Source organism: Vipera berus (genome assembly GCF_964194415.1).
Source record: "Vipera berus genome assembly, chromosome: 8".
Taxonomy (NCBI): Eukaryota; Metazoa; Chordata; class Lepidosauria; order Squamata; family Viperidae; genus Vipera; species Vipera berus.
In genome coordinates this window covers 1,436,626-1,459,113 of record NC_138211.1, presented here as the reverse complement: position 1 = coordinate 1,459,113, position 22,488 = coordinate 1,436,626, and the positions used below count along the sequence as shown (strand labels likewise).

The window sequence follows — 22,488 nt, the reverse complement described above, 5'->3', positions numbered from 1 at the left end:
CAGAGAGGAAGCTTTCAAGATTTCTGGGAAGTCAGCCATGCCTGATTCTCGATGTGGCCTACCTCAAAGGGTTGATGGAAACCGGCAAAAGGCAGCCAAACAGGAACTCAGACAATGAAGAAGGACCTGCAAAGCGCACCTAGGAAGGTTGTGGTGCTGCACAACAGAGCATAAGGTTAATAGGAAGCTCTAAGAAAAGATCCAGAAGTAAGAGGAGACCAAGAGCACAGAAGGTCTGTGAGGACAGAAGGCTGGAAGGCCACAGAGGGAATGCTAGCTAGGAAAGATGGAGAATAACTCTAGCGCTAACAATGGCATGCTTGGTTTGTTTTGCAGTTTCTCAGAAAATACCCAGCAAAGCATCCAGCTCCAGCAAGGCTGCCCTCCGCCAGCTCTCCGATTATTTATTTGCCAATTACAAGAAGGACGTTAGGCCCGTCTGGAACTGGAGGAAGACCACCAATGTGGCCATCGATGTCATGATTTATGCCATTCTGAGCGTGGTAGGAACCGTCTCCTCCCTCGGGAAACCCCCTTATTTTTGGCTTCCTGGGATACCCGGGTGGGGAACGGGTCACAGGCCACATCACGGTTTGGGAAGGGTTTAGTGCTAAAGGGCCCCTCGGGAAACTCCCACACCTTGCCTTTTTTATAATGCACCTAAGATCTTTTTTTAAAAAAATAGAAAATACGAACATGACATGTTTGAAATTGTAGGTATTTAAAGCATCTGAAGCTCCTGCCTCTGCTTCATGTATATTTCCTGCTGCTGCGAAGCTGAAATTCAGAAACTGGCCTCATGAACAGAATTATTATCTAGACTCAGGGCTGCTTCCTCTGACTGACAGCTGCTCAGGGAACTCTCCGGCTGGGGTTTTGCTTCCACCGAAGGGCCCCTTGGCTAGAAATGCCAAGGACAGAACCCGTTTTTTTTCATATACTACTTTTTCTAATTTAGTTAATCTGTCATCCAAAGTATTCCTGATATTGGACAATAAAACTGCACAATCACGGTTAGTAGAGAGACAGACAGACAGGCAGACAGACCTCCTTTAGATAAAGCCAACTCTCCAGACTTGAGTCATGAGAAAAGCAGCAAAATCTTCCTTCCTTCCCCATCTTGGCTAGTTTTGGAGCCAGACCTAGGAGTGACTCAACCTTTCCAGTCCTTCAGCCTCATCTTTGTTTTTCTGCTTTCCACAGGATGAAAAAAACCAAGTTCTGACCACCTATATTTGGTACAGGCAGGTAAGAAGGCTGAGCTCTCTCAGTACCGTGGCGTTTGACTTTATCATCCTCCTGGTTGGTTCTCCTTCACCTCTTGTACTAAGCACGGTTTGTTTAATTGTGGATGGTAGCCTAATGTTGCTTGAATGGTTCAGCATCTACTTGTGAGGTAAACACAATATCTGCCGCCATTTCCCATCCATTTTGCAGCACTGGATCGACGAATTCTTGAAATGGAATCCAGAGGACTTTGACAACATCACCCAGATGTCCGTCCCCACCGAAGCCATCTGGGTCCCAGATATCCTGATCAACGAATTGTAAGTCTGCGGAAGCCTCCTCGGGCTCCCCTCCCATGCCAATTGGTGTGTGTCAGGACAGGTTAGAGGGGAAACCGGACAGTTTGGTTGGTCCTCCCTTCCCCTCCCTGGCACTTCATTGCACTTAGTATTCCCAGCCTGCTTTTCCTTGGCTCATAACTGGCTCCATCTTCTGTGTGCTGTACATTGCAGATGGAGAGAAGGCTGAGGAATTGGGATGGTTCCAGGAATGGAAAACTATAAACAGCCATAATTACCCTTCTTGGGCTGGGCGTTCTGAGGAAGTCTTTGTGGAGACAATGGAGGGGCAGCTGCGGAGCTGCCAAACTCCTCTGGAAAGAGTCAGAGAAGGCATCTCTGGTGCCAATGGGCCTTCTATTCCTGCTATTGCCAGACCTTTTCGAGTAGGGCTAGAAGGATCCTCTGGGGAGGAGAGCCCCTTTCCCCCACTTCCACAGCAAATGACTTCACCAGCCAACCCCCGTTTTCTTAGAGCAATACGGTGTACAGAAGTCACCAGGCACCCCAAATGTTCCTTGTTTGTTCTCGTTTCCTCTTCCTCCTGATCTGAATTTTGAACAGACTCTTTTGGACGAATGAATTGATGGGAAGCAGGTTGCAAAACAGAGTGTTTTCCTTTAAGGTCACATTTCTTGAGAGAATCCATTCTCTACCTTGGAAAACCTGCTCTGGGGATGTTCCAGGGTTGATCTCCACTTATGAATTTGCCTATAACTTAGACCATCAGTAGAGCTTGTTCTTGAGTTGCTGTTTCTCCTCTTCCATTTCCCGCAGTGTGGATGTGGGCAAATCCCCTGAAATCCCCTACGTTTACATCCTCTATAATGGGGAAGTGAGGAATCTCAAGCCTGTCCAAGTAGTGACCGCCTGCAGCCTGGACATCTATAACTTCCCCTTCGATGTGCAGAACTGTTCTCTGACCTTCACCAGCTGGCTGCATAACAGTAGGTCACAAGCTGTATTGCTGCACTCTTGGGGCCTCCTATATGCTGGGGGACAAACCATTTCTACAGCCCAACTAGAGAGGATCAAACTGGTTGCTGACAATATCCTCTTGTCAACCTAAACAATCCTTTCGATGATGGGGAACTAGTCTAGCAATGGCTGTTCTCCACCGCAGCTTGACGGGAGTCTACAATTAGAAGCCAACTGCCCTTTTGCTCCATGATAAAGTCCCTGGGGAATTTGTTTGTTATTGCTGAGTTCAGTCTCCTGCATGATTGGGAGGATCCAATGCAGAAAAGATTCTATTTTCAAGACTCAAATTGTCACTGTAGAACCATTAGAAAAAGAATCATGCAGGATTGCAGACTGAATTGACTTAAGAATGGGCTGGCTGCAGCCCGTCTGTCTTTTTGTTTTTCAGGAATTTCATGACTGTTGTAACAAAACTTTCCTATGTTGTCAGGGAGCTAAAGTGAGGTGACCTGAGTAAAGAGACCAGTCAGGCTCTGTGACAGTTTTCCATAACACAGTACTTGGATTCACACAACATGCTAAAGCCTTGATCTGGGTTACACATTGGCTGTCTTCTCATAACTTGCTATGAAGCCTGTGGTTCACACCCTATTTAAGTCAACAGTTGGCCTTTGATCAACCAGTCTAGTGCTTGGTGCAAACCACTCTTCTCTGGCATCTTTTTCCATTTCTTTATCTTCAGTACGAGACATCAACCTCTCCTTATGGAGGACCCCAGAGGAGGTGAAAAATGACAGGAGCGTCTTCATGAACCAGGGCGAATGGGAGCTTCTTCATGTGCTCAGCCAGTTTCGAGAGTTCAGTGTGGGGGACAATGATTACTACGCTGAGATGAAGTTCTTTGTAAGTTGCTGGGGTGGGCATGGAAGCTGGGCTGGGTGCCAAGAGACCCACCGGCACCATAACTGCCCGAAAGAGTGGGGTTGGGAGGATAAGATGGGATCCCAGAAAGAACTAGTAACCACCTGATCAGATATGGTAGTCATAACATAGTTTATGGGCAGCCATCCTTCTCATGATCTACAAGCTGCAGCTGGGGTAATGTATGAAAAAAAATGGCTGTTGATCTTTCATCTACTGAGCCAGTCTGAAGGTTTTGCTTTGGGCCTCCATATCTCTGGACAACAGCCAAAGCTTCCAGATCTCTCTTTCTGTCCTAACAGGTGGTCATTCGGAGGCGTCCCCTTTTCTATGCTGTCAGTCTGCTGCTCCCCAGTATTTTTCTAATGGTCATGGATATTGTGGGCTTCTACCTGCCCCCTGATAGTGGGGAAAGAGTCTCATTCAAGATCACCTTGCTTCTTGGCTACTCTGTCTTCCTAATCATTGTGTCCGACACACTGCCTGCGACTGCTATCGGGACCCCCCTTATAGGTAGGAGAGTAACAGCAATAGCACTTAGACTTATAGACTTATACTGCTTTGCAGCCCTCTCTAGGTGGTTTACAGAGTCAGCCTGTTGCCCCCAACAATCGGGTCCTCATCTTACCAACCCCAGAAGGATGGAAGGCTGAGTCAACCTCGAGTCCCGCCAGGATTGAACTCCAGACTCTAGACAAGAGTTGGCCTGCAATCCTGCACTCTAACCACTGCGCCACCAGAGCTCCTAATATACCTTTAGTGTCGTTTTCACTGCTGGGATATGACAACTTAGTGGCAACACAGTCAGGTGGAGGAAAAGAAGAAAACCTTCTGAGATCTGCAGTGGTCAGATGCAATCCACGAGGACCACCCAACTGTCTCGTAGAAAATGTCCTCTGGGTTGTTTTAAGAAGTGGTGCTGGGAGTGATTGCTAAGACCAGGGAATTTCACATGTAAAGTGTAGCTGGGACCAAACATGTTACCTGAGTTGAAATCTAGGATCAACTGAAGAGGAGGCTGGAATAGATGAGAATCGGGAGAAACTAGGATCCTGGATATGAGTGGTAGAGAGAAGTTAGAAATGAGGGCTTGCTGAAGTTGCTGCTTTGCTCCTGCAGGCATCTATTTTGTGGTTTGCATGGCCTTGCTGGTCATCAGCTTGACAGAGACCATCCTCATTGTACGCCTGGTGCACAAACAGGACCTTCAGCCGCACGTTCCTGACTGGGTGAAGCGCTGGGTTCTAGAACGGGCCACCATCCTGCTCTGCATCCGAGACAGGAAAGCCTTCCTCCCCGTCTGCACTCAAGGTTCAAACATCTCCAGGAACATCGAGAATAACGCCAGCACAGGTGAGAAGTCCCAAATCATGGCCTGATCACTCAGCCATCTGCCACTGGAGTCAGACTGCATTAAGCCATGATTTGTCAAATAAACCCCAGTTGGCTGGATTCACACAAGATACAGTTTTGTGTAAGGGGTAAACCTAGCTACAGACAGTCCTCAGCTTACAACAGTTCATTTAGATACAACGGCACTGGAAAAAGTGACTTAGGAGCATTACAGCATCCCCAGGGTCACATGATTTACTGACTCCCATTTATGATGGTCGCAGCGTCCCGGGTCACATGATCCCCTTTTGAGACCTTCTGACAAGCAAAGTCACGGGGGAAGCCAGATTCACTTAACAACCGTGTGACTAATAACTGCAGGGATTCACTTAGCAAATGTGGTGAGAAAAGCCATAAAAGGGGGCAAAACAAATGTCTCACTTAGCGACATAAATTTTGGGCTCAGTTGTGGTCCTAAGTTGAGGACTCCCTGTACATTGGGGTGAATATTTCTCTTCTGCAGAGAGAGAGAGGGATCTTACTTGATGAGCCTTGAAGGTTCTTGAAGGTTCGTGATGGGCTAAACCTTGTACTGAGCTTTTGTTTCAGCAGGCAGGGAGGGTCCCACATGCCTCCTCTGGGTCTGATTCAGCTTTCTCCGTTCCATCTCCACCTGCTTCCTCCAGCCAAGCTGAACCACTACAGCTGTGATGCCACCCGTGACTACGAAGGCAGAACAGGGGCTGCCACAGCCCCCCTGCAGGGCGAGAGCCCAGCGTCGCTTGCGCATATCCTACAGGAGATTGCAGCCATCCGCCAGTTCCTGGAGAAGCAAGATGAATTCCGGGATATTGCCCGCGAGTGGCTGCAGGTTGGCTACGTTTTGGACGTCCTCCTCTTCCGTGCCTACCTGGTGGCAGTGCTGGCCTACAGCATCACCCTTGGCACGCTGTGGTCCATCTGGCAGTATGCCTGACGCGTCCGCCTTACCAGAGAAGGGCTCAGCAGCCCAGGCACCACGAGCCTTTGGCAGATCTTTGGAGCCACTGAATGAATATTGGTTAAACTTTCACGTTCTCCATAACGTCCGAAACCCCAGTCTGTTTTGCTGAGGGGAGAGTACCAGTTATTGTAAGCCTCTTTATCCCAGGTTTTTACATTTCAGGGTATTTTTTCAGTTAGGTTTTTCTAAGGACTTTATGTCCCTCACATTTTCTCTTCTTTATTTGTGTAATCTCTTTACAAAGGGAAGTTTTGGTCACTGGGAACTATTTCTTTGTCAGTGAATTTCAATCCCCAAGATGGATAACAGAAAGTTTAAGTGTGTTTTAAAGTAGTGTTCAACAGCATTTATATACTGTGTGGCTATTTGCACTAGCATTGTCAATTGGCCTGTCTGTAAAATGGGCAGCTGCTTTTCTTGCTGTGCTTCTATTTGTTCTACAATAAACAGAATTAAACTGAACACATCCAAGAACCGTGGACTGGATTGCCTAGCTTATAAATGAAGAATCGCAGAAGACTTCTCTGTTGAGTATCTATTGTTGCAGCTGTTCTTAAAGGAAGCATTGATTCGAGTGGAAATAAAATGCTTATTTAAATGGCTAATTTAAAGATTTACCTTCAGAATTGTAAACCGCCCAGAGTCACTTGGCTGAGATGGGCAGCTATAAAAATTGTATAAATAAACAAGTAAACAAATAAATAGTCTTGAACAGGGCTGAATATTTTGAAAGCAACAATGATATTTCAAAATGGAAGAAGGTCTGAAGCTGATTTGGGATGAGGGAAGTGGAAAATGTGTGCTTTGCACAAGAGCAAATTCTGCTGAATCCTGGAATGTAAATGACTTGGGATTACATTTCATCTCTCAAATTATTTATCCTCTTGTTCTGAAAGACCATCAGCACATCCACTGTCAACCTTAACATAATAACAGATTTGGAAGGAACCTTGGAGGTCTTCTAGTCTAACCCCTTGCTCAGCCAGGAAACCCTATACCATTTCAGACAAATGGTTGTCCAATCTCTTCTTAAAAACTTCAAGTGATGGAGCATAACTTCTGAAGGCAAGCTGTTCCACTGATTAATTGTTCTAACCATCAGGAAATTTCTCCTTAGTTCTAGACTGCTTCTCTCCTTGATTAGTTTCCATCCGTCGCTTCTTGTCCATTGTTGATTAGTTTTCATCCATTTCTTCTTGCTCCCTTACAACATGCAGCAGTTAAAGATTAAGGGATGAACTGGCTACTTTGATATAGCTCCATTAAAAAGTTCGTGTAAGCTAAATGAGCAAGGAATGACATCGATCCGATATATTGTATCACCTGATCCACTCGGGCTTCACACACGTTTTCTCAAGTCAGAAGTTTATGGCTAGGCTAGGGGGACCCGGTTCAGCACCATGGACAGAGCAAGCGGATTTGCAGTAGGGCAAGGAAAGGATCCTAAGCTAGTAAGTACCCGAGCACCTCTCCCTCCACATAGTGCTAAGCAGGAGTGTAAAAGCCACGTGTGAGCTTTAGACCACACAAAACTCAAGAGAATGAAAATTAGAGAGAAATAAATGCCTCATTCTGCATGGAAAGAGCTGAAACAGGAGCTGGTGTCTGTAAGGACTCACCACTCACCCTTCTGCCTATCTGCCACTTTGGCAAATATTAGAGGAAGTCTTAATGCATCCCAGTCAATGGCCCTTGATGCCAAAAGGCACAAGAATTAGGCAGAATAATCACCCAGTTCCTGCCCTTCTCTTGGATGGCAATCATTTTCTCAGATTCACCCTATAGAAGCCATACATAGGGTGACAATTCCTGGCCAATGAGAACTTTGCATTTCAACTAACTTAGAAGAGCCTCACCAGCATGGTGTCCTTCCTCTGTCTTGGACATTAACTCCAGAATCCCTAACTCTCGTGCATGACTAGAGATTCTGGTAGTTGGTTCAGGGCTTTGGGGAGAGGTTGGTATTGTAAGTCCTTCAGCAATTCTTTTGGGATGTGTGACAAACAAGCCTCTGAAGAACAACAGCTTACAAACCGTCATCCAAGCATCCATCTGTTGGGGAAACGAATGCTAGTCACATCCCACTGTTCCTCACCATCAGTTATTTACAAAAGCTGATCTTTCAGTCCCTCTCCATCTCGCGTTCACCCAGAAGGTCAGGGCTCCAGCTGAAGCATACATCAGCTGGAAAATGAAGGATGATGAGTTTGCCAGGACCTGCCAGGAGGAAGACACTCAAAATGCACAACCAACAGATGCTAAGGAAGGGAAATTTGTCACAAACTGCATATGTCATATATGCCTTGCCAGGGAATGCAGCATTAGACACCAATTAATACGGGCCAATATTTTATAGGTACCAAGTGAGTGCATGGAAGTCCTGGTGGGGTGGGCTTCTGCTAAAATATATACCGCCAGCTATAATTTTGAGCATGCAACATTTTAGGCTGAAGACCAAGGACTGCATTCCAACGCAGGGATGGAATTAAGTCCAACACAGAATTGGATTCATTTTAATTGAAATTGAATTAAAACAGAATCGCATTTCAGTTAATACAATTACCTGCCATGTATTGCATTATGTTCCTTTTCTGTTGCCTTACAAATTAGAGCTTCAAACAGAATTGTTGGGCTACTTCCAAGTCCTTGTGCTACCCTGGAACTGAAGTTGTGCCCTTCAAAGCAGCATCTGCCTTTTCCTGTGAAACGTCTGGGCTTGCTGTCATCCTTAGGAAAAGCATTGAGTCTCTGGCAGTATGTTAAGATGGAGGTTTTTAAGCCCATAATCAGCTGAATGCTTCACTTCCAACACACTTGTATGTGTACCAAAATAGTGCAATCTTCTCCAGAGTTATGATTCAACGGATCTTTGTGTCATTGATAGTTCAGCTTGTGACCTTCATACATTGGACATCAAGTACAGCTTGTTTCTCTGAAGCGATTTTTTATTCCACAGCCAACCATCAAAGAACAAACCAGATTTTCAACAGGAAGGATGAATGAGTAGCACTGAATGTGAAATGGATATGGAATTTACCCAAAATAAATTGAAGATCAATGCATTTAAAAGTATGAAAAAGCCTTCTAAAGAGTCAGAACAAATTGGCCCTTTGGTCTAGTCTTGATAACACTGATAACCTTCCAGAAGATGGCAGAGCTTGACTTTGGAGCTATCGGCATGTAAAAGGCAAGTACTTTTACTACTCAGCAATGACTCTTCCCCACAGATTTTTTTAAAAAAATCACACTCTTATGGATAAGTTCAGAAGACATTTCAAAAGGTTGAGTTTTGCCTTATTCTAGCAAATATCTCACCTACAGGAACCATTCAGGATGACTGGCAAGTGGGAAGTGGGTTGGTGCCAGTGTGGGATCTTGGCAATGGGGTCCTGCAATAATGTACTGATGATCTGTAAGTGGCTGGCTATTGATGAGGTGTCCTGTTAAAGAGTTAGTAAGACACTAAATCAGCCCCATTGATCCTGGTGAGATCGATGTTGCTACAGACCTGATCACTACAATGGGCAATTAACAACCACTGGAATGAGCTCCCTTCATGTAACATCAAATGCTTCAACAGACAAATCCAATCGACCCATCGATCTGGTACTTCCTGGTGCTCTGACAAAGTGCGTGTGTGTACATATACCATATACAGTTTCAAGCAATGAATGCCTTGGCACTCTGGTTTCTGCGGAGCACTCCTGCCTGTAGGCTGGATTATCATAATATCTAAACCCATTCAACAAAATACAACATTCTATTCACATAACATGCTACACCCAAACAAAGAAATCCTACAGCTGGTTCATGGGCCAGAGATGGGTCAACTTCTGAAAATGGAGAACGGAGATCAGCATTGTCTCTCTTCTCCCCTCTCATCTTCTCCCCACCTGGACTTTTTTGCCAGTTGTCTCATAGGTTACAAATCCCAAGAGATCATCTCTATGTGGTGCTGGTCAAGCTGCATGCAATTCTCAGCACCTACATTTAGAATGGAGCATCTCAGAGCCCAGACAGTAAGGGGTTGCAAAGAAAAACTTGTAAGGAATGGTTGGAAGAGTTGTTGTGTTTAGTCTGGAGAAGCCTAACTAAGATCCTTCACCTGCCAAGGATCATAGCCCAGCCAGAGACTGGTGGCAAATGGAGGAAGCAATCTGGCTCAGAAGTGGGTGACTCTTGTAGGCCTCATCTCTTTGTTGCCCATGGCTGGACATCAGAAAGAAGGTCTTCTGAAAGAGCTTGTAGCCATGGAATGGAGAGTGGATTGCCCTCTGTTGGAATATTTTAAACAGAGGCTGTTGTGTGGATTCCTGAACTGGGCAAGTGTTGGATTAGGGTGGGGTGGGGAACTAAGGCCCTTTTATGACTTGTGGACTTCAACTCCCAGAATCCTTGATCCAGCCAATTCTGGGAGTTGAAGTCCACAAGTTATAAAAGGGCCATAGTTTTTCACCTCTGGATTAGGGCATCACTTTGTCTTTTCTCAGCCTTGCATTGAATGATTCTGTGAACTGGTGAACACACAAAGCAATTTCCTTCATGGCTTTGGAATTCTCTCACAGGCAGCAACACAGCTTGACCTCAGGAGGAGATGGGTAAGGGTTTACGCAGCCACCAGAGGGAAAGGGACCAGCTCTCTCTTTGGCCAGAAAAACTCTGCTTTCTAGTTACGCCGAGTGGACACATCGCCCTGTCCAGCAAGATGAGGGCTGTGTGTTTGAGCTGCCCACACGATGGCGGCAGAGCCCAGGGATTCCGTGGCTTACAAGCTTCCGAAGACAAGGAGGGATCGGAGTCTTTCACATTCCCACTGGCATCCAAGCAGAGATATGCTGCATAGTAGATATATTTGGATAACAAGGCCTTGAAACGGAGTGCAGAATTGTCATGCAAAATCCACAAGTGGGCTTTAGGGGACAAGCCCTTGGTTTCCAGTCAGGATAGGAATGGTAGCAGTAGCATCTGTCAACACAGGATGGTGACTTGCAATCTCAAGTCTACAGAATTCTCCGGCCCATAAGCTAGCAACAGCCTCATCTTTGTGTGGTGAGTCGAAGCTCAAAATAATTTTTTAGAAGGTCTCCTTGACTAGAAGTGTTAAGTTGAAGCAACTATTGACATGTTGAGTGAACAGTTTGCAGCCCAGAAGATACGGAATTGCTCTAGAGGCAGAAAATCAACAAAAGCCTTCAGAAGATCTGGTCCAGCTATATTAGGTAGGGACACCCTAACCTAGTTTCAGAGCTTCGGCAAATATGCCAGAATTCATCCGATATTTTTTTTTTTGTTTTTTTTATTTCTTTTTTTTTATTGAAAAGTTTTAAAATACAATTTTCCCTTGAAAACCCCCCTTCCCCCTCCCTCCTCCCCCCCTACCTCCCCTCCTCCCCCCTCCCTCCTCCCCCCCCTACCTCCCCCCCTCCCCCCCCCTACTTCCCAGAGCTGAATACAAGGTATATATATATAAAAAAAAGCAAACCTAAGCAACCATATACTAACAACTATAAATTCTAAAATCCATCACTCTCTAGCTTATATAGGATAAAACAAACCTTAACAATATTAAATATATATATAAAAAAAAACTAGAATAAGAAAAGGACACTCTCTAGCTTATATAGAATGGAACAAACCTTAATAGTATTAAACATATATTAAAAACAAAAAAAAAGGAAAAAGAAAAAAAAACCCTTCTCAACCCTATACTTATCCTAAATAAACTCCATCCATTTTATCCATTCCATGATATAACATTCTTACAAATAATTTTCCAAATTAACCAAGGATCCCAAATCAAAAAACTTTAAAGTCAACTCTTCTGTAATCGACCGTTCCTCTTCCAGTACCACATCTATAATTATTCCAAACACAACAAAAAAGAAAAGAAAAAAAAAAAAGATTGCAAACAAAACTTGAACTTTAATCCAAAAAAGCTCACCCTTTCCACAAAACCACCAAATATAGAAATATATTGCGTCTACACCCAAATCTTTTCCCCCCTCCCCTACTTGACTACTTGACTATATCGTAAAAGTTCCAAAGACTTCTGCGATTCCTGCTACTTTCTCTTCTTAGATCGTTTTGCAGCAGCACGCGTCACCCTCTGTTTTATAGATTCATCCAACGAGGTTGTATCTTGATCTCCTCCAACACCGTTGTCTTCTATCTGACCATCTTCGGCCTCTTGATGCACTCCTTCTCCAGATCCCTTTCCAGCTTCCAAAAGTGTTAATGGCATTACATTTAAAACATTATTGTAGAAATCACGCGCTTGCATCACAGTAACCAAACGGTACTTTTTACCTTCGTGCGTCACCATCAACCCCACTGGGATCTCCCATCTGAACCTTATATCTCGTTGCTTGAGCTCTTGCACAAGAAATGTAAAATCCTTCCTTCTCCTTAGAATCTTTGGAGGAATTTCTTTTAAGACCAAAACTTCTTGATTAGCAATCATAACTTTAGTATCATAAGCAGCTTGTATAACTTCATCTCTAGTTTCCCTTTTTGCAAAATATACCACCACATCTCTAGGCAACTTCCTCTGTCTGGCAATCCATGAATTCACACGAAACACTTTGTCCATGCCTCCTTTTATTTCAGATGCTGGCTGTTTCAACACTATTTCAAAAGCCTCAGAAACCAGCTGCTTTAGATCTTCCTTAGTATTCTCCTTTAAGCCTCTAATTCTAATGGCAAACTGCATCTGGAAATATTCAGCAAGACACAGTTCCTTTTCCATTTTATTTTCATTCTCCAATACTTTTGCTTCTAATATAGCATTCTTTTGAGTCAAGTCTTCTAGCTTTTCCTCCAATTCTTCCACACACCGAGCCACTTTACACACTGAAGTCAAGATGTCTACCCTCATCGCTTTGAGCTTCTGTTCCATCCTCTCCTCCATTCTCTCCTCCAATTTCTCCAATTTCTCCTCCATCTGTGCAAATCTAATATTAATTGATTCCAAAATTACCTGGGTATGTTTTTCAAGAGCATCTTGTAAGTCCTTTGATGTCAATACATCAGGAGGATGCAGCGCCTGCAATAATGATTGTTGCACAGGAGAAGTTCCAGCACTCCGAAGAGTTTTAGGGGGTGGTTTAGCCGCCATCTTTTACCAAATATGACGCACTTTCACTTCAGATTTGTAATCCAAAAAAGTCCATCAAGCTGGAGAGTAAAACATAGTAATCCTCTTTACCATTTCCTCTTGTATCGCTCTGCCTGCTCCTTTAAATCATAGTCATTCCTTCAGGCAGGGGTGGTCGCAGACGGCTGGCTCTGCTCCAAGAATCAGGAGCAGAGGCGACGGCCAGCTGGGAGCAGCCCAGGCTACGGGGGAGTTCAATCCTTCAGCCGCCCAAGCCATAAGCTCAGGCGGCCCTGGAGAACTCTACCCCTACCTGGGAGCTCGCCCCCTCCTCTTCTCCCGAGGAGGGGGCTTCGGATTCGCCCGAACAGCTGATCGGCGCTGTTTCGGGCGAAAAAAACAACAGCTGAGCCGCGGGCAGCCCGGGAAGGCTCCCTCCGTCGCCGCGGAGCCACCGGAACCAGAATTCATCCGATATTAAAGGGAATTTCTGTTCTGGTCACACACATCTTCCATATCTTGAAGTTCTAAAGAAATTCTGCCCAGGGTTCCAGCATACCAGGGTGGGGGAAAATCAAACATATTGACAGCTACAATAAACAAGAAGTAAACTATATAGCACCAGAAGATATATCAGCAAATAGCCCGAGCCTGCAAAGATGAAGTGAGGAAAGCTAAGGCTCAAAATGAACTAAGGCTTGCGACCAAAGTAAACAACAACAACAACAACAAAAGCTTCAACAACAAAAGTAAAGGAAATGATTGGTCCATTAGTGGGTGAAAGTGGCAAGAAGGTGACAAGCAACAGGAAGAAAGCAGAACTATTTAACTCGTTTTTTGCATTTGTCTTTACACAAAGGGAAAAAACAGACCAACTTATCAAAAATAGTGCCATAAAAAACAGAATAGAAACACAAGTTAAAATAGGCAAGAAAATGGTAAGTGAGCACCTGTCCAGCCTAGACGAGTTCAAATCACCAGGACCAGATGGATTACACCCCAAGGTTCTCAAGGAACTGGCAGATGTGATCTCAGAACCACTGAACTATATTTTTCAAAGATCCTGGAGCACTGGGGAACTACCAGAGGACTGGAAGAGAGTTGATGTAGTTCCCATCTTCAAAAAAGGAAAAAAAATGCATCCAGGAAATTACAGACCTATCAGCCTGACCTCAATACCTGGGAAGATTCTGGAAAAGATAATCAAGCAACGAATCAGTGAACACCTAGAGGCAAACAAATTCATTACAAAAGCCAACATGGGTTTGTCAAAAACAGATCATGCCAGACAAATCTTACTGCATTCTTTGGCCAAGTGACAAAATTATAATGGATCAGAGGAATGATGTGGATATAATTTACTTGGACTTCAGTAAGGCATTTGATAAAGTAGATCACTTTATCAAATCTACTACTTGATAAGATAGAAAAATGTGGGTTAGACAGAATCACCACCAGATGGATTCGTAGCTGGCTGACGGGCCATACTCAGCGTGTGGTCCTCAATGGAACTGCATCTACATGGAGGGGCGGCCAAGGGCTCTGTTCTGGGCCCAGTGCTCTTCAACATCTTCATCAATGATTTGGACGAGGGGATAGATGGGGAACTCATCAAATTTGCAGACGACACCAAGCTGGCAGGAATAGCCAACACTCCAGAAGACAGGCTAAAGATATAGGAGGATCTGGACAGACTCGAACACTGGGCGCTATCTAACAAAGTGAAATTCAGTGATGAAAAAAGTAAGGTTCTGCATTTAGGCAAGAAAAACTAAATGTACAGATATAGTATAGGTGGTACCTTGCTCAATAGTAGTAACTGTGAGGGGGATCTCAGAGTGCTAGTGGACAATCACTTCAATATGAGCCAGCAGTGTGCTGCAGCTGCCAAAAAAGCCAACACAGTGCTAGGCTGCATTAACAGAGGGATAGAATCAAGATCATGTAAAGTACTAATACCACTTTACTATGCCTTGGTAAGGCCACACTTGGAATACTGCATCCAAGTTTCGGTCACCACGATGTAAAAAAGATGTTGAGACTCTGGAAAGAGTACAGAGAAGAGCAACAAAGATGATTGGGGGACTGGAGGCTAAAACATATAAGGAACGGCTGCTGGAATTGGGTATGTTTAGTTTAATGAAGAGAAGGACTAGGGGTGACATGATAGCAGTGTTCCAATATCTCAGGGGCTGCCCCAAAGAAGAGGGAGCCAAGCTGTTCTCCAAAGCACCAGAAGGCAGGACAAGAAGCAACGGATGGAAACTAATCAAGGAGAGTAGCAACCTAGAACTAAGGAGAAACTTCCTGGCAGATAGAATAATTAGCCTGTGGAACAACCTGCCTCCAGAAGCTGTGAATGCTCCAACACTGGAAGTTTTTAAGGAGAGGCTGGACAGCCATTTGTCTGAAATGGTATAGGGTTTCCTGTCTGAGCAGGGGGTTGGACTAGATGACCGCCAAGGTACCTTCCAACTTTACTATTATGATTACGATTATGACTAGAAGCTGGAAAGAGAGTTGAAGCTTTGAGAAGGCATAATTCTCTCCGAAGCAACAGAGAAAACTTAAATTTAGTACTGAGAATTTGCAGTGGGGTCACAGGCAGATCTTCTGAAAGGGGCTCTTTTCTAAAGCTTTATTGTCTGCTGGTGTTCAGAGTATTTACCCTCCATTTGCCAACTGGCTAACAAGCTTGAGTTTCTTCAGCTCTTCCTATAGCCCATTTTCCAGTGCTCCTGTTCCCATAGGGGTGCTCCGTCATCCTTTGCAGTGTCCCTATGGGTCGCTCTCCAAAACTCAGGAATGTGGGAGGGACAGACTGTTCTTTGCCGTCGTGCATCTGAACGGCTGACCTCACCAGAGGTCAGTAAATGCACCGCATGACATGATCTATCCAAAATAGCACACAGGCTAAAAAAAAGCTGATGAAGAGCTGGAGCAAATGAGGATAGTATGAAAGAGTAAGACAGCATTTTCGAATAAAATTTCTAAAATCATCCAGCAAAAGAAACAGGGTGGAGAGAGATGTTATTTTAAAATATGACATTCTTTATGTCTTGGTTATGATGCTCTGACATTTTATTTCAGGATAGAAGTGAATAAATTCAGTGTTGCTGAAGAAGTAGCTGGCTTGCCAATGTTTGCAAAAAGATATATTTGGCACAGGCTTAAATTACTCTGTGCTTTTTCATGCTGAAGTTATTTAAACATGATTTGTTGATAAATTGTAAGGGCTGACTCCACACAACATACCAAATGAAAAAGACGTTGGCACGGGGGGGGGGGAGGAGGTGTTATTGGGCATGTAAACTTGGTTACTTTGACTAGGGAACTGGAGGCTAAAACATAGGAAGAACGGTTGCAGGAATTGGGTATGGCTAGTCTAGAGAAAAGAAGGACGGGGGGGGGACATGATAGCAGCATTCCAGTATTTGAGGGGCTGCCACTGAGAGGAGGGGGTTCACCTGATCTTCAAAGCACCAGATGGCAGGACAAGAAGCAAAGGATGGAAACTCATCAAGGAGAGAAGCAATCTGGGATTAAGGAGAAACATCCTAACAGTGAGGACAATTAATCAGTGAAACAACTTGCCTCCAGAAGTTGTGGATGCTCTATTGCTGGAGGATTTTAAGAAGAAACTGGACAGCCACTTGTCTGAAATGGTACAGAGTTTGCTGCTTGAGCAGGGGGTTGGACTAGAAGACCTCCAAGGTGCCTTCCAACTATTCTGTTATGTTGACTAGCATGCCCAACATACTAAACCATGAATCATCATCGACTAACCCTAACCAAGCCATGAAAAGGGGGAAAAAATGGCCTTCTTGCCTTGTTCTATTATCCCAGTTCCTTTCCTTCCTGGGGAAAAGGAAGGAGGCAATTCAGCCATTTTTCTGGATGGGGCAGCTGAAAATGTCTATATATGCTCATAAATAATTTGAATATAAACAGCACACTATATTTAAGTAACACTAATTACCCCGTTGCTTCCACGTAATTAACGTTTAACTGCATTTTAATTTTCATGGGATTACGCAGCTTGGCAGGGCAAATCTCCTCTGCTCCCCTCCTCTCAGGAAGGTTAAAGTCATAAAAGTCCCATCGGACGTCCCTATTTTCAATTTAGAAGCCGAGAGCCGAGAAGGGGCAACCCTGGCAGAGCTTCCTTAAGCTGGCATGGATGATGGGAGCTCAAGGCACATTTTAAACTTGGCTTGGGGCGCTGAGACCGGGTGGAGGCCCCAAAGGACCCCCCCTCAAGAGACAGCCTTCCTTCCTGTCTGCCAAAGCAGGGAGGGGCGGCTTCTGCCCACCGGGTCTCTCCCTGCTGGGCTGTGGAGCTGCCGCCTGGCGCCTCCCCTCCCCTCCAACCAAGCGGGTGCCGAGCTGGGCAAAGGGCTGTACCGCTTGCATCTCAATAAAAAGAGGGCCGGCGCAGCAGTTAATGTAGTCAGTAAATAAATAAAGGAGGGCTTAAGCATAGTGTACAGCAATCAGTTTAGAACTACAGGATAATTAACCCAGCAGGAGGCTGGAGCAGCCTATAGTCAGGTTTAAATGAGCGAGTTCACTTTCATTGAAGCAAACTTGCTCTGCTGCCTGGGGAGCATCAGATACACCCAGAAGAGTCGGCAAAAGGCGCAGAGAGCGGAGGAACGCCTGGGTCAGCAGCAAGCGCCCCCCAGCCCCCCAATACTCAAACCCAGACCAACTCTTGACCTAGAATGTACTCGATTCAGGGTGGCTTATTTGGAGACAGCAGGTGAAATACCTGGCATCTTAGGACTCAGCTAAGCTCCCCCCCTGCCTGGATGGGCTCTGTTCCTCCCTCCCCAAAGCCAAATGTCCACTTGGGTAGACACCAGGCGAGAAAGCCATGCAGGAGTCACGGCTTTTTTGAATTCTGACTTTGTTTAGCCCATTCCCAGAACTACAGCAAAGCTCCAAGCTTCGGGTGCAACAGAATTTGCATCTTGTCTAGTGAAAATCTGGAGAGCTGTAGCAAAGGGTTTCATTCAGCACACAAAGCCTTTGTTAGACTTGGCTTTAGGGCCTTGTCCGGATCAGTCCCGGTTCTGGCTTAGTGGACAGATTTATGGCCTGGAGGACACGAAGGTGGTCACCATAGATCAGTCAACTAACCACAATTGTGGCTTGGTGTGCTGTATGAAGCTGGTCTATCTCTCCTTCAGTGGCCAATCCATGACGATGGCTTTGCAAGATGACGTAAGGATAAGATAAATTAAGTTCAACGATATCATAAATTGACTCAGACCACTCCTTTATCCCAGCTGTGAAACTGCAAAGGCTAAAAGAAAACAACGAGCCACCCGCATCAACGACTGAATTAACTTTATTGTTTTTTTTCCTAATTGCAGATTCAAGGTATACAACTGAACATTGCTATTTTCCTTATGAGACTTATAAATAAAAATACAAAAAATGTCCACTACAAAAAAATCTACTGTTAGTAGGATGTAAAAAATATTCTCTTTGCTATAGAAGGCACAAACTTCACTTAGTGACAAATGGAGAGGAAAAAAAAACCTGCAGCAATACATCTTTTTTTGGGGAAAAAACCTTTTTGTCATTTTTTTTCCCTCGCCAGAAAACTCGGAAGGTTTACAGAGGACACTCCTGTGCCTTACAGAATAGATGCAGGAGAGAATGGCAACTAGAAAAGGGACATCACAACTTTCTTTGGGAGGGTGTGTGTGGAGGGAGGACTTATTTATTTATTTTGTGTGTATGTGTGTGTGTATTTTTAACTTAAATGCATCTAAGACTCTAGAGAAAGCTTATAACAAGACGCACAAGCTGCACTGCAAAAGAACTAACAGAAAAGTACTTTGTACAGGAAAAAAATATACATAACACAGTATTTGAAAAATAAACCAAATAACGAAAAAATAACTGGCACCCTCTTAAGTCAGGAGGAGGTGCTGAGGTAGACCGAGCCAGGACAGCAATTAAAAAACAGGGTTTCTCTTTTTAACATGAAGCAATCAAACTGGCACTTTTAACTGTGACAACAAGAAGAGATAAGAGATAAAACACAACAAGTGAAGAATAAGCTTTAAATTTGCTTGGTCCAGAAGGACAAGATTGGTCCTCAGTGCTAATATATATATATATATCTGAAATCTATGAACATTCATGGAGATTTAGCATGGCTTCTGGGCCTCCAAAAAGTCACGCCTCCATTAAACACCATGCCCAACAAATACTGAGACTCGTGTCAAGAAAACGGCAGCCCTGGGCTGAGGGAGGTCATGGTAAGGGGAGAGCGAAAGCTGGCACAGATATTCAGCCCCAGGAGACCCTGACCATCTTTTGCCCTACCCCACCCCCCCTTGGCATCCATCAAGGGAAAGCAGACCCCTCTGGCAGCCTTTAGAGACTGGGGGCCAGGCCAGGATGAAGTGGGCGGGGCTGAGAAGTGGGTGGGGCTAGGAGAAGAATGGCATTGCGTTATTTTGAATTGAAGTGAGACTGCTTAAGTGTCGAAGGGGCCCATTCGCTACGCTTTGACTAATTCTCTCCAGCTGCCAACAGGGTAAGGCTTGGCAGCTCTGGCATGGGCTCTGAGTGAGTTGTGCAAGTCATGTTGCTGTGAAGCAGAACACAGCCCTGTGGGGTGGGGCTGAGGGACAAAGGATGGGGTGACTGGAGGGCAACGTGGCCTGGGCACCCCTTCTTGCACCAACGGAGCCCCTTCCACCAGCTCCAGGGGACCTCGGGTTGAGAATTACAGGGTGCCAGAATTTTGTCCTCCAAGAATGAAGACGGGGAACACCATGACATTCCTTAGCTAGCAAGTCCCACCTGATCCAAGGTACCAAATCATCAATTAAGAAAGCACTACAGCATTTTATTCCTCTTTTTTCCCCCAAAATGCGCAGAAATCAACACACACACAAACACACTCCTTTTCAGGCACAAAGTTTGACAAAAAAAGAAGAAGGAAAAAGCCATTTTTTCAAAGTTTTGTTGAGGATTGTACTATGAAGCCGTCCCGGTCTTGTTTCCCACCACAAAGAAGCCACAAAGTTATATTTCTCCATCGGACGGACACGCACGAAACACACACCGGCAAGGGTTTGTATACAATAATCGTACTGCTTTCAGTTTCTGAAATGTAATCCCAAAGCAACATTCACAGACAGCCAGGAATATATACTTGTAAAGGGAAGCCAAATCAAGCCCGCGAAAGGGGTCGGGGGGCACCGCGGAGGGCTGGCTTGGCGGGAGGGGATCACACGCTGTAAGGCGCTCAGGCCAGGGAGCCAGAATGGCAGGCTGTCAAGGGGCCACGGAAGAGAGGAGGGGACCCCAGAGAAGCCATGGGGCTCTAGCCCTTTGAAGCCCCTGAATTCCACCTGGTTTGTGCAGGTCCCGTCGGGTGGCGCACCCTCTTCCTCCCTCCTGTGGCACCAAGCGCTTTGCCACCCTGTCGCCGGTCAAGCCAGCTTGGATTGTGCCATGCCATGGCAGAAAGCCAACCGTCATTAAGAGAGAGGCAGGCAAGTGGCAAGAGGCTCCCCGAAACCCTTCCCACCCAGCTCCAGCCCGTCCTCTCCACGGCCAGTCAAGGGTCCCCCCGAGAGACCCGGGATCCCGTGCCCTTCCCAAGTGAGCTTTGCAAGCCGGGATTCCCCGCCCGAGTTGAGTACCATCTGATATGGCAAACTCTTTACAACAATACTGCATGATTTATTATTTAATACTAGGTTTCCAATGCAGACCCGCAGACGCAAACATGTTCCTGTTCACATTTACAAAGGGAAGAAGAGGGACGACATCCTGCTTGACACAGAGACTAACAAAGGTTACAAAAATATTACACTTTTGAAATAATTTATCAGTCCAACACTTTTAGCTTGGTGAAGGGTGGGGAAGGGAGGAAGACTCCCCAAACACCTCCCCCTCCCCCTTTTAAAAAGACAACAACCAACAAGGTTGGGGCTGCATCAGAAGGGCCGGTTGCGGTTGCCGCTTCTGACAAATGTCACACCGGTACATTTACTGCATATTGTTCATTAAACGATCTGCTTTAAATGCTGTCATTTCTCTCTCTTTTTTCACATTATAAACAAAACTCTACTTAACTATTCACATATTCAAGTTTAACTGGTTTTTTTTTTTACCAAATTGCTAAAGGTTTCACTAAATTTTCAACTCTCTGGACTTACAAGGACATAAAGTCTCTTTTATCATTTTTTTTCTCTCTCCCACCACCCCATTTTTAAGGCCTTCAGTATTTTCCAACATTGAGGAAGGATCAGGGTCAGATTCAGGAGGGTAAGTGTGTTGAGCAACAGGATAGAGAGATATCGCTTAAAATTCTTCCATCTACATCAGTGTTTCTCAACCTTGACCACTTTAAACTTCAGTTCCCAGAATTCCCTAGCCAGTGTAGCTGGCTGGGGAATTCTGGGAATTGGAGTCCAGACCGCTTAAAGTGGTCAAAGTTGAGAAACAATATCTACACTTTCTTTGCTAAACATTCCCCCATATATAAAAAGCAGCTAAATTACAACATAAAATGTACAATTGCAAATATAAAGCATGAGATGAGAACTGAAGTGAAATTTACAAAGCCACCCACCCACAAATATTGCAAAAACTGTGCTTCTGTAACTGCCAAAAAACCCAAAAAAACAAAACAAAATAAGAACAAGAAACTCAACAATAACATCAACTTAAAAAGAGGTAGCTTTTCAAGATCATCTCTGAACCCCGTCAGGCTGGATCATAAAAACAAACACCAGTTTTGGTAGTAACAATAATAATAATGCACAATCAACACGAAAGAAGAAGGCTGGCGTAGAGAACACCGTCCGTGGGGTTTTGTCGGCTGTGTTTGGACACGGGTGCAAACCCTCCTTTCCAGCCCTGCCTGGTGGCCTTTTCAGCAATGAACCCCCAGCTTGTCCCCCCTCCCCACAGAAAGCCAACTCAAAGAAGCTTATGAGGTCACAAGAAACCGAGGTCATTTCAAGTACAATGTGCGAAAATGGGAAAGTCATCAAAAGGAAAGCAAAGACGCCACAAAGACGGAGGGCACTGCATTCCCCTCTCAGTTGCGATGGCGACAGAAGTCTTGGGCAGGAAGGGCCTCAGAGGAGTCTTGAGGGGACGCTGTTCAAGAGGGGGGGTGCAAGAGAGAAGAGAAAGAACCTCTCCCCTTGGTTGAAGGCACCAAGGGTCAAGATGGAGAAGCAAGGAAGCCTCAGCTAAGGTGGCCCTCCAGAAGGGGCATCCTAGGACATTGAGGGAGGGGAAGAAGTGAAAATTTAAACTGGATCGGATTCTGATTGCACTTACATCAAGGACATGATGTCCACTGAACGGTTCTTCCAGACCTGCGTTCCTTCCTTCCTTCCGCCCCATTGCAATTTGGTGGCTATTCTGGGAAAAGCCCTGGAAGCTGCCCCCAATCTAAGGTTTTGGAGGGGAGGGGAGAGGTCCGAGGGGGCGCAACTTCCCTGGAGCAGAAAGAAGGATGAGCTGGAAGAGTCTCGGTGGTGACACCCCCCCCCCAGAGATGGGCCTATAGAAGGACTCTTCCGTCCTCTTGGCAATGTTGTTATGTGCAAAGCGGAAATGGAGGAGTCTCCCCAGAAGAAAATATTGGGGATGTGAAGATTTGC

At 45.2% G+C, this 22,488-nt stretch overlaps 1 protein-coding gene across 1 annotated transcript; it reads left to right on the top strand.

Moving 5' to 3' along the window:
* Positions 1-464: 464 nt before the first annotated feature.
* HTR3A (5-hydroxytryptamine receptor 3A) lies at positions 465-5,715 on the top strand (the record flags this gene model as incomplete). Its single annotated transcript, XM_081333388.1, has 8 exons — positions 465-503; positions 1,204-1,248; positions 1,438-1,547; positions 2,343-2,512; positions 3,229-3,389; positions 3,710-3,920; positions 4,527-4,760; positions 5,426-5,715. Exons 1-8 carry the CDS (start codon positions 480-482, stop codon positions 5,713-5,715), a joined length of 1,245 nt encoding a protein of 414 aa, XP_081189514.1. The 5' UTR covers positions 465-479.
* Positions 5,716-22,488: the final 16,773 nt, after the last annotated feature.